The sequence below is a fragment of the Tupaia chinensis genome, unplaced genomic scaffold (assembly GCF_000334495.1).
Source record: "Tupaia chinensis unplaced genomic scaffold, TupChi_1.0 Scaffold000225_1, whole genome shotgun sequence".
Classification (NCBI taxonomy): Eukaryota; Metazoa; Chordata; class Mammalia; order Scandentia; family Tupaiidae; genus Tupaia; species Tupaia belangeri.
In genome coordinates, this window is record NW_006159700.1 from 1,099,029 (window position 1) to 1,110,513 (window position 11,485).

The window sequence follows — 11,485 nt, forward strand, 5'->3', positions numbered from 1 at the left end:
GGAAAGAGTACACACCATCGCCCCTCTGGGAGAGGCAGTATGCAATAAGAAGCTCCAAGAAGTAAAAAAAAAAAAAGAAGACTTTAAATTTATACCAGAGAACAATTTTTTCACCATATAATATTAATTTCCTACATGTTCTTAGAAAATCAGCTTGGGAAATGCTTAGAAGTAGCAGTCCTCTGTGACTCATTTTCTTTTTTTTTTTTTCTTTTTAATTTTTTAAATAGAATTATTTATTATTATCATCATCATTATTAATAATTTGCTATGGGGCATTATTATTACTATTAATAATTTGCTATGGGATATGTGTACTTGCGAGAGAGAGAAAGTTGCCAGGTCCAGGACTCCAACCACAGTCTATCCGTGGGAGTCCAGTGCCTTACCTACCCATCATGCTGTTACCTGCTGGCCCCTGTGGTCTGTTTTTTTGTGCAATTTCTTTTCTCTGTAAAAATGATTTATCAGTGGAGTGGGCCAACAAAGAGGCTGCTTCGTCCCTTTACCATGGAGCTTCTCTTATCCCGCGATGAGGGAATGAACCAAAGCCCAGCATCTCAAATTATGAAAACCTTCAACTAAAGAGAGTTTAAAGCTCTAACAGGCTCTAACAAGGTAAAACCTTAGTTAACTGGAACCCAATCAGCCATTATCTTTTTGCCTAGTATTCTTTGTCTTATGAGGAAAAAAAAAAGTTATTGAGTCTAAACAGCAAACCCCAACGTAGAGAATACATTAAAAACAGTCTCCCATTCAATCTAAACAACATTCTTTGTTTTTAAGTTTATTTATTTCCACCCCTAGCCTCCGCCCCAGCCTTAATCATGGGCTGTGAATCAGGATCATCATAAAACGATCTACCCTGAGACAGCCCCGATGACAGATGACAGGCACCCCACATGCTCAGTATGCACAGGGAGGCTTCTAGATATGAACTGGGACATTCCATGTAGGTCCAGCATCCCTGAGACCTCTGAGTATTGTTACCACCATGCCACCAACTAGCCCCTAAACAAGATCCTTAGTGTTCAGTGAGAAATGATGACACGCCTTAAACACTAAAAACTAACCTATTAAGGAGAATTTGACCTACAAAGGGACAGAAATGGGTATGAAATGGTATTTTAGGAAGCTTTTTAGGAGGAGTTGAAATAGAATAGACTGGAAAATTCTTAAATTCTTAATTAGAAAAATCATCTCTGGAATAATCTGGTTATGCAAATTTTTACTACACATATAAAGAAGTATATAAGCAGGTAGTAAACAATCCATTGAAAACTAATAAATTAAATTTTGACCAATAGACTTACTCAAATTCATTTAAACAATTCATATTGATAGAATCAAAACCTAACAGTAAGTGAAAAAAAGATGTCAAATTATACCAGTCTTGGCACTACTAACGTGCCCTTGTCAACATGGAATATTTATGCTTTAACTTTAGCTACCCAATACCCAATCTGTTAATAAGACCTCTTGTTTTCCATCAGAGTACACTCGGAATCTGACTACGACTCACTAGTATCTACTCATTCAGTACTCAAGTCCCATCACCCTTACCCTAAACAGTTTGAGAGTCTCTAACTTATTTTCTCTGCTTCTGTTGTTGCCTCTAAATAGTGACCCTCCACATTGTAACCAAAGTGGTCTTTGAAAAGCACAAATCAGATCATGCTCCAAACCTGTAATGGCTTTACATCACCCTCGTAAAATCTCAACTCCCTGCTCAGCTACCAAGCTCTACATGGCCAGACCCATCCACCTTGCACCAGGCCTTCTCCTTCCATCTCACTCTGCCACCAAGTCCATTCCCGTCTCAGGGCCTTTGCACCTACTCCTTCTAGAGAACGCATCTCCTTAGATTGTTGCCTGGCTCACTCCCTTGATCCACAGCATCAAAACGAACACTTCTGAGTCTTTACTTCCTTTTGTTCTTCTGGGCCAACAAGAGCCAAAATTTTATCATCTACTTATCACTTTATTTGTGCATATGTGTCTCTTTCACTTGAATTTCAGGTACCTGAAGGCAGGGACTTAGTGTTAGTCTCTGCCCACTCATCATAAAGAACAAATATTCAGCACTTAGTAAGCAGCTGAAGTAATAACAGGCCAGAGCGGCTGAACTAAATAAAGACGAAAGTAAAAGGAGCATTCAAACACCACATGAACATACTCATCAGAAATTTCAATATTGAGCTTCTGTTTGGTCTGGCTGAGTGTCGTGCGATAAAGCTTGGTGGCCATTTCAATCAAGTGGTCACTGCTGAAGAGAAAGTCTCCTTTACTGGCTGCTTCTGAGCCCTAAAAAGACAAATCAAGAGTCAGACTATCACAATTAAAAACAGCTTGAGAGGTAAATGTTTATAGGTTTGGCTGAAAACATATTTATAGCCTCTTTAAAACATCAGATACTGGAGTCTATCCTCCTGAAGTAACAATATTTCTTCCAACTTATTCAGAGCACTTTGGTAAGGCCCCTTAACACCCTTACTCCCAAAGTTGGTTGATGCAGCAGAAGCACCATCTGCACCACCCGAGAACTTGTTAGGAAAGCAGGACCTCAGGCCCTGGGGCAGGCCTGCTGACAAGTCCACAACAAGTGTGGGGTGACTGGTTCAAGGAGCACTGACCTAACCTACAGTGCAGTCAGAAAGAGCTGTTTAAAACAGAAATAACAACAGCACTTCCAACAAATAGCCCATGGCTCTGGCTCTTAACCTTAGCTGCACAGGGAATCATCTGTAAGAATTTTTAAAAAATGGGATGTGTGTGCCCTATTCCAAGAAATTCTAGGTTGACCAGATGGGAACATGGGCTGATACTAGTATTGTTTAAAGTTCCCAACTTGTTTTCACGTGTAATCAAGGTTGATAATCTCTGTCCTGGCTGATATGCTTCCTGGAGATATAGACACACAGTGAGGAAAGCAGGCTGAGGGAAGCTCTTAAGCTTTTTCTAAGTTTGAGATCAGTCAGATATTGCACTCTCAGCTAGTTGCATGTCCCTAAATAAGATGAATACTTGCTAACATTTGTTTATGACCTGGTGACAATATGTTATGTGATGGGCATGGTGTTAGGTACTTTATACACAGTGTCTCACTTAGTCCTTGTAATAACCCAGTAAAGTAGGGTACTGTTATTATCCCCATTTTAATGATGAGGAAAATTAGGTAGATATGAACCTTAAATGACTGAGTTTTGGTCACTGTGAAGTTAGTGAGGCCATTCCATTCAAGTCAGGAAGTTTTGATGAAGTCATAAGCACAGACCACATTAAAAAATCTTTAGGTTGGGGACCAGCAGATAGCTGGTGGTCAAAGCACTGGTCACTCCCATATGGCTGACCACGGTTTGAGTCCCGGACCTGGTGGCTTGCTTTCTCACTTTCCCTCTCTTTCTGTGTCTCTCTCTAGTCAAATTAAAATAAATGAATGAATGAATAAATAATTTTAAAAAATCTTTAAGTCAAAGTCATTAAGTAGTTGTTTTATTATAGTTGTACTCTTTACTAAGAAAATCCCCAAGTTAAAGAGGAACAAGAAGATATTACTACATTGGTATATTCAAGGAACAAATATAATTTTTTGTTGTTGTTGGAGAGGTTTTTGCTATAGGGGCGTGTGCTCACCAGAAAGACAGAGACAGAGAGAGAGAAAGACCTCCCCAGGGGGGATGGCCACGCTGCAATCCCTTCTCCTCCATTCTCCTCTTGGGATCTTGGGCATGCACGCACATGCACCCGGCATGAGTTTAAGCCACTGGGTCTGGGACTCGACCCGTGGTTGTCTACATGGGAGTTCAGTGACATAGCCATTACGCTAACTGCTGGTCCCAGGAACAAATATAATTTAAAGCACCTTTTATATATAATATATATATTTTTCTTTGCTTTTTTTTTTTTTTTAGTTTTGGCCAGATTGCATGTGCACTCACTCTAGAGAGTCAGGGAGCAGGGTGGGGAAGGGGGGATGAAGGGGGTGGGAGAAGCATCCTCCATGGGACATGGTCATGCCACAATCCCTTCTCTATTTTCTCTCCTTTCAGGATTTTGAGCACATACACACACACGCTTTTTGAAGCTACCCAGTCTAGGAATAAAACCACATAGCCAACCAACTTGCTGATGGCCATGCCATTGGCTAGTCCAGTACACCTGATGGTTGTATGTATTAATCTCTAAAAGTCAAGTGAGCGAGTCAACAAAAGTGATGAAATGTGTTCAACTACCGAGAAACGAAGCCTGAGATTTTACATAGTAATAGATACAGCATATCAGTAAGGACGATATATAAACTTTAGGTAATAGGATTAGTCAGATATCAAAATTTTTAAATCAAGGGCTGAGAAATTAGGCAAAAGCAGAATCTTTCCATCACATTGCTAGCTGAACCTTTACCTCTTTGAGGTGGACAGCAAAGAAGCCATCATTCTGGGAGCTCATTGACACTTTGGTCACATCTACTAGAGGAACCTCTGACTTGATCTGTCCAGACTTTTGATCAGCAAGAAGGAGATTATTATTCGTTAAGAGGAAAATCCGGGATGTACTCTAAAACATGACAGAAAAGAATGGAAAGTCAATGCTCAAAAACACTCAAAAATGGTCTAGGAGCTTAAAGCATTAGTTATTTGCAGAAATGGATATCTTATTCTAGTATCTTTTGGCAAGCACCTTGATAAACCAGGAACACACAAATGAACCTAGATAATATATTTTAACTCATAAAAATTCTAGAGAACAAGCAAAATTCCTCTTAATCTTAAAGGTAAGAGAAAACGGCTCCTTCTTACTTAACGCTTCTGAAAACATAAAATGCAAACTTAAACATTCAGGAAAGTAAGAAGGACTGTCCCTACTGAGGAAGACTGAATGCCAGTCTTTAGGGTTAGCATTTTTACCTTCCCATTAGCACGGTTAATTTTGTTCACAACTTCAGCAATAATGATTTTTTCTTCAATGGCATCTTTGAGCTTCTTATACTTGGGGTTCTTATTAATTTCCAGGTAAGCCCCTTGGAATGGTTGCCCAACACTAATGAAAAAAAAGTAAATCAGTAACATCCTACACATTAGAAATGGTTTCAGTTGAAAGTACTACTAGAAAAAGGACACATCAGTTGATTCTAAGGAGTAGCCAACAATATCATGAAAGTTATTCTGATTTCTTTTATGTAATACACTATCCCACATAAAACTCAGAAAGTAAAATACTGCGGTATTTAGTAGGACTTTCATAAAAACTTCATCACATGGAACAATTGGGATTGAAATCACTTACAAGAATGACAGCAAGACTCAAATGCATGGCCTCATGTGAAGGAAAGGGCAATTTTTTCTAATCTGTTACTATAAAGTTAACAGCTGCCTATTAAGGATTTACTAATGTCTTTAAATAATATATGGCAATGAAAAAAAAGTTGAGATTATCATCATCAGGTGCTCCAAAGAAAAATTCCATTTTCTTGCAGAGAATAAGAAAATCAGTAAGCCTTCTGGAGAACAGCAGATCCAGGAAAATCGCTTTAGAAAAGAACTACAGAGCACTTAATATCACGTGACTCTAGTTCAAAATGTGTAATCTACGAAAGGAAAATCAAGTTCATCTTCCTAGGGTAGGCCTCTAAATGAATAGCAGTGGTCAACATAAATATTCAGAAGCAGAGCAGTTTTTTTTTTTTTTTTTTAAAGTATTTCTTGCAGGAGGAATAACCATGCACATGGCACTAAGATGTCAATTTCCCTAAAGACTTGTAGGGTAACTCTTGGGGCAGCTTCTTCAAAGGCACTAAGAAAAACTACCACTTCAAGGGCATTCAAACTTCATTTTGAGCTATCCAGTTCTGGCAATTTGCAAATACAACTTTAAATGCTTGTGCTGTGGGTGGAGGAACAGGGAAGAAAAATCCATGTAGGTGGTCAGTGTTGCACAGCTCCCAGGATATAAAAGGCTGACACCCATTAGAACTGCAGCTTCCCAGTGGTGGGAGGGTAAATTATTCCACCTCTCTCTGCCGCAGGCTGAGCATGCTGCAGTCCCTGCAAACTGATAAAAACTACCCAAAAAAGGACTTGGCTTGAAGTGAACTTTTTTTGTTGTTAATATTCAAATATGTTTTAAATAATAAAAACTGTTAACAGCCTTTTAGTCTGTTTTCTCAAAAATGCATTGTTCAACCACCAGTTTCCAATGTTTATTAAGAAGGCTACTCTAGGAACCAGCACATGGCATAATGGTTACGTCGCTGGACTCCCACATAGTCAAACATAGTTTGAGTCCCGGACCTGGCAGCTTAAATTCACACTGGGCATGTGTGTGTGTGCACAAAACCCTGAGAAGAGAATGGATGAGAAGGGACTGCAGAGTGGCTATTCCCTGGGATGATAGCCACTGTGGGGGTGATTTCTAGCTTTCTGTCTCTCTGTCTCTATCTTTCTGGTGAGTGCACACACCCTATCGCAAAAACCTCTCTTCCAAAAATAAAAAGGCTACTCTCTTATTTAAAAATATATAAAGGAAAAGTTGAATAAATTTAGTTGCTGAAAAAAATCACATAGGCAATTTACCTGTTTGAATATGCTTTACAAAACAGGCATTCTGGACAACTTTGAATGTTGTCACTGTGTTTGACTCAAGAGAATATATACCCCTCAACGAGCTAAATCAGCTAACCAAGAAGCTGTGCTACGTAAAATATTTAAATCCAGTTGGGCCAGCAGGTGGTGTGGAGATTAAGGCAGCGAGATCCCATATGGCCAACTGTGCAGTTCATGTTCTGGACTTGGTAGCTTGAAAATCATGCCAGGCACACATGTGCGTGTACCCAAAATCCCTAGAGAAGAATGGCAAAGGAACTGAGGCATGGCCATTCCCACAGGGGACTGATTTTTAAAATCAATCAACTAGGATAATTTCTCAATTTCTCTCTCTCTCCATGGTGAACATAAGTGCCCAATAGCAAAAACTAAAAGCTTTAAAAAAAAAAAAATAAGAAACCCAGTAAGTCTAGCAATTTATGTTCATTTAATCTGCTAAAAGGAAGTGCTTCCAAGTGTGTATAAAGACACAGAGAATATAAATGTATGTATTAATAATAGATATACTTAATTTATGTTTCTAGATTATTCTTTGGAAGAATTCAAAAGTTGTTATAAATCTGTATTTATACAATTTTTAAAAAATACTAAATGAAAAAGGGATGAGAATTTTGGGGGAGAAATGACAAAGGTGTAGGAATCCTTAAAAAAGTAGTCTTTACCAAAGATTTCACTTGTTAATCTTGGCTTAGTATCGACATTGCAGGAACTGACTTGCTACATCGGCCATTCAAGTCATGTCCAAGGAGTAAGCAGACCATCAGGCACCATGGATCCATGCTTGAGCCATACTTAAGAGAGCACTACACTGGCTCACTCTTCCACTTAACTTACAAATGAGTTCCTGACCCACTTGTTATAGCAGGAAGATTTTAATGGTCATTATAGTACCTTGCCAAGAGAAATTTTACGAGTCTTGGGAATATTTGGGAAAAAATGACAGAAACTTATAATGCAAATCTATCTTAATAGCCTATATAATTTTTATTTTAAATGACTTCTAATTATTTAATAATGTGTTCAAGCTAATAATGTCAATGGAGTAAAATCAAAAATTATAATCTAATTTTGCTGAAGTACATTCTGGAAGTTGCTACGCACATGTGCTTAAATATGTTGTATCCAGCTCTGATTTACAAAATTAAAAATCACTTACCGGGACCAGCAGATGGTATAAAGGTTACATTGCTGGACTACCATGTAGTCCACCAATTTGAGGCCCAGATCCTGCAACTTAAAACTCATGCCAGGCACATGTGCATGCATGGCCAAAATTGCAAGAGGAAAATGAAGGAGAAGGGATTGTGGCATGGCAATCTCCCCTGGTGGGTGATTTCTGACTTTCTGTCTGTCTCTCTGTCTCTCCAACAAGTGCATGAGTCCAATAGCCAAAAATCTCTTAAAAAAATAAAATCACTTATCTATTACTGAAATCAAACTCCACTAGAAAAGGCCTACGAATATATTTGAGAAAATTTTCAAATACTGACTTTTTTGGGTAAAGCAAAGACACAATACCTAGATGGGTATAAAGCCTTTTTGTCTTTGAAGAGTTCACTGGCTTCTAGTTTCTCTTCATAAATAAGTTTCTTCTGGTCTGTGAATTGGTCCCTGTATTTTTTACACTGTGAGATATAAGAAGAAAAAAAAAATAAAACATCACTTGTATAAATAAATCATTACTCATTCTCAAATAGGCAAAGGTAATTTAACAGCAACAAGGATAACAAGGGAAAGTATATAAAACATTCATTAAAAGGCCAAAAAACATCTTTCCTTTGTGGATTTTAAAAAGTTTGTCTTGGAAGACATCATAAAAACTATTATTTGAGCTGTGGAACTTGGGATGCTTTCTCAAAACATACCAGGGTGTAGCTGGCATGGGTCTGCAAGGAGTGCGGTTTCCTCCTGCTATGATGTCAGTCCCTAGAGATCCACTAGCCCTGTCATTCTTCTACAAAGACTCACAGTTAATAGCACTGTACATCGCAACCCACTGCACACACTTACACACACACACACACACACACACACACACACAAGCTCCACAGAACAATACTTACCCTTTCAACATGTCATGCACACAATTTCCAATTCATTTTATAATGCTGGTAGTGATCTGCTAAATTGATTATGTGACTCAAAAAATGTTATAACCTACAGTTTGAAAAGCACAGTTCCAAATCCCTCCCTTCCCCCCACTCCTATTTTCCAATGTGGACACAGGATCTGAGAAATCCTCCTTCATTCTGACTCTGAGGCTGTAATGAAAAGGGATGGCCGGAAGGGCGGGGCCAGGTCTTTTAGATGAGCATCCCAAGTAACGCAGTTATAGGTGGGGCTGAGCTCCACCATAAGCACTGCACGAAGACATGTCAGCATGGCTGCTGCCCTTCCGCAGAAGGGCTCCTTGCAGGAGTAAACAGCTCTCTCATCCACACCCCCCACCCCTAAATCAAGGGAGGTAAAAAGAATGTGCCGGAGCCAGGAGAGAGAAGGGGAAGGCAGAGGCACAAGCAGACCCCAGACATTAGCAGCTTCCGTAGTTATTTCTGAAAATAGTGTCTATGTCAGACTGAAAGGGAGATGAACAATTGAGAGGTTGGTGGATCTCACCAAACAGGCATGCTGTTACAGAACAGCTCAGAATCCTGTTCCATATGCTATGCTGGTCCCACTCATCACACTAATTAGTGATAATGTCATTCTATACATGTGTGATTCTGATACTTAAAGAATAAGCCTACACTGCCGGGCGGGAATGAGCTTCCCAGGAGATGTATCCACTGATGGCTCATTTACTAAGCATAAGCCCTTCCACACTAAGATTTCATTATATCTTATAATTGCATGAATTTAGCCTTCTATATCTCAACTAAGTTATTTAAATAAAGTCAACCTCTATCCAAGTCCCATATGTGCCCCATGGTGGGCATTACCTGAATTATACGCTATGCTCTCATAAAATGAAGAAAGCCAGGATGTAAGGCAATTTAAAACAGATTTTCAGCGTCCCTTTATATCAGGTAGAGGAGATGTCAATGTTTCCTGGGGATTTTAAAGCCTGCTTTATTTTTCACTCCACCACAGTATTTATGCTCACGTGTATATCCAGGTACATGTGCAATAAATCTGACAGAGTAAACTCATATCATTTGCAGGATCTAACTACCCCATCTGAAGATGTTCAAATTTCATTATTTTTATGCCCTGCAGTATTCCTTCAGATAAAAAGAAAGACAAATAATCATGAAGCTGAGTTGCCTGAAACCAAATGAAAAAGGCAAAGCAGCCTGCACTGCCCTTTCCAGTCACGGCCGAGAGAGACTGCACAGTGCATGCATGGGTCAAAAATACCGAAGTCCTCCAATAATTCTCTTTGAGGCAAAAAAGAACGTGTAAAGAATTTGATTTAATGTAACAGTTCTCAAACACTCAAATTATGTGATAACGAGTCTCTGAAAAAAAATACAGAGAACTTTTTTTTACCCTCCATAAGTGGAAAATCCTTTTTAGTTCCTTGTGAGTTGAATCCAAGAAAAGGTAAGGTCTGGATGGCCAGTTCTTGTCTATTGGAGATAAGGAAGGCATCTTATTTTTCATCTCCAAGAAGTATTTTTGCACCTGTGTTGGGTTTGACAGAAAATACTATGTGAGTAAAATACACCAGAAAAGACACGGTCTTACAAACTCCATCATTGAACAAATAAATCACTGCTTAGTGAAATTTATCATGTTTTAGTCTATAAAATGTGATAACTCCTTCAGGAAATCTCTATTCTACTTCATGATGGCTGGAAAATCTGAGCTACACCAGATGATTAAGAGAAAAGAAGAATCTTAACCCTAATACTCATATTAACTCTAATACCAATACCAGCCAACATTACAGAGCTGTACTTACAGTCCAATAGGAGCCACTAGTCTCATGTGACTATTTATATCTAATTTTTAAGAAAATAACAATAATGCCAGAAGGCACATACATTCACCAAAACAATTATGCCAGAGGCATATGCGTTCACCAGAGAGAGAAAGAGTGAGTGTGAGAGGGCCAAAGCGAGAAAGCATTCCCCATGGGGCATGCTCATGCCACAATCCCTTCTATCTCTTCCCCCGTTCAGGATTTTAGGCACACATGCAAATGCCCTTGGCATGCTTTTTAAGCTGCCAGGTCCAGCACTCAGACCACAGGGTTGGTCATGTGAGATCCAGCTGCCTTAACCACCAGGCCATAGGATGGCCTGATTATTTACATTTTAAGTAATTAAAATAAAATTTAAAACTCAGTCCCTTGGACACACTGGTTACATTTCAAGTGACCAATAACTACAGGTTGCTAGAGACAATTCTACTCTTCCTCAAGGTTATAAAATATTTCATCACACAGAAAATTCTATTGGATGGCATTGCTCTAGAGTACTGCAGCTATGTCTGGCACTGTGAGAGCTTTAGGGCATTACTCCATTAGAACCTCAGAATAACTCTCTGAGATCAGCCCTGTTATCATCCTCATTTCGCAGGTGATGAAATGAGGCTCACAGAAGTTAACTACCTTACTCAAGTCATAAACCTAGAAGTCGTGGGACCAGCAGATGGCGCAATGGTTACATCACTGGACTCGACGTGGTTTGAGTCCTGGACCTGATGGCTTAAACTTACGCCAGGCACATGTGCGTATGTGCCCAAGATTCCAAGAGGAGAAAAGAGGAGAAGGGACTGTAGTGTGGCCATCCCCCCTCGGGGTGATTTCTTGCTTTCTGTCTCTCTCTGTCTTTCCAGCAAGCACACACACACATACCCTATAGCAAAACAAAAACAAAAACAAACAAAAAAAACCCCACAAAACCTAGAAGCAGCAGCAGTGTAGGCTGGCTCAGTTTGCA

The 11,485-nt window shown here is 39.3% G+C and overlaps 1 protein-coding gene across 3 annotated transcripts in view; it reads right to left on the minus strand.

Annotated features, from left to right (window-relative positions):
- Window positions 1–11,485, minus strand: part of MYO1B (myosin IB) — a 189,939-nt gene that overhangs the window by 5,202 nt on the left and 173,252 nt on the right. For all 3 annotated transcript variants that reach the window (XM_006147812.2, XM_006147811.2, XM_006147810.2), the window contains 5 exons: window positions 10,089–10,223; window positions 8,118–8,224; window positions 4,905–5,037; window positions 4,402–4,554; window positions 2,177–2,304 (listed from right to left, as the gene is read on the minus strand). In XM_006147812.2, the coding sequence (XP_006147874.1) occupies window positions 2,177–2,304; window positions 4,402–4,554; window positions 4,905–5,037; window positions 8,118–8,224; window positions 10,089–10,223 (656 nt within the window). The remainder of the gene's footprint in view (window positions 1–2,176; window positions 2,305–4,401; window positions 4,555–4,904; window positions 5,038–8,117; window positions 8,225–10,088; window positions 10,224–11,485) is intronic.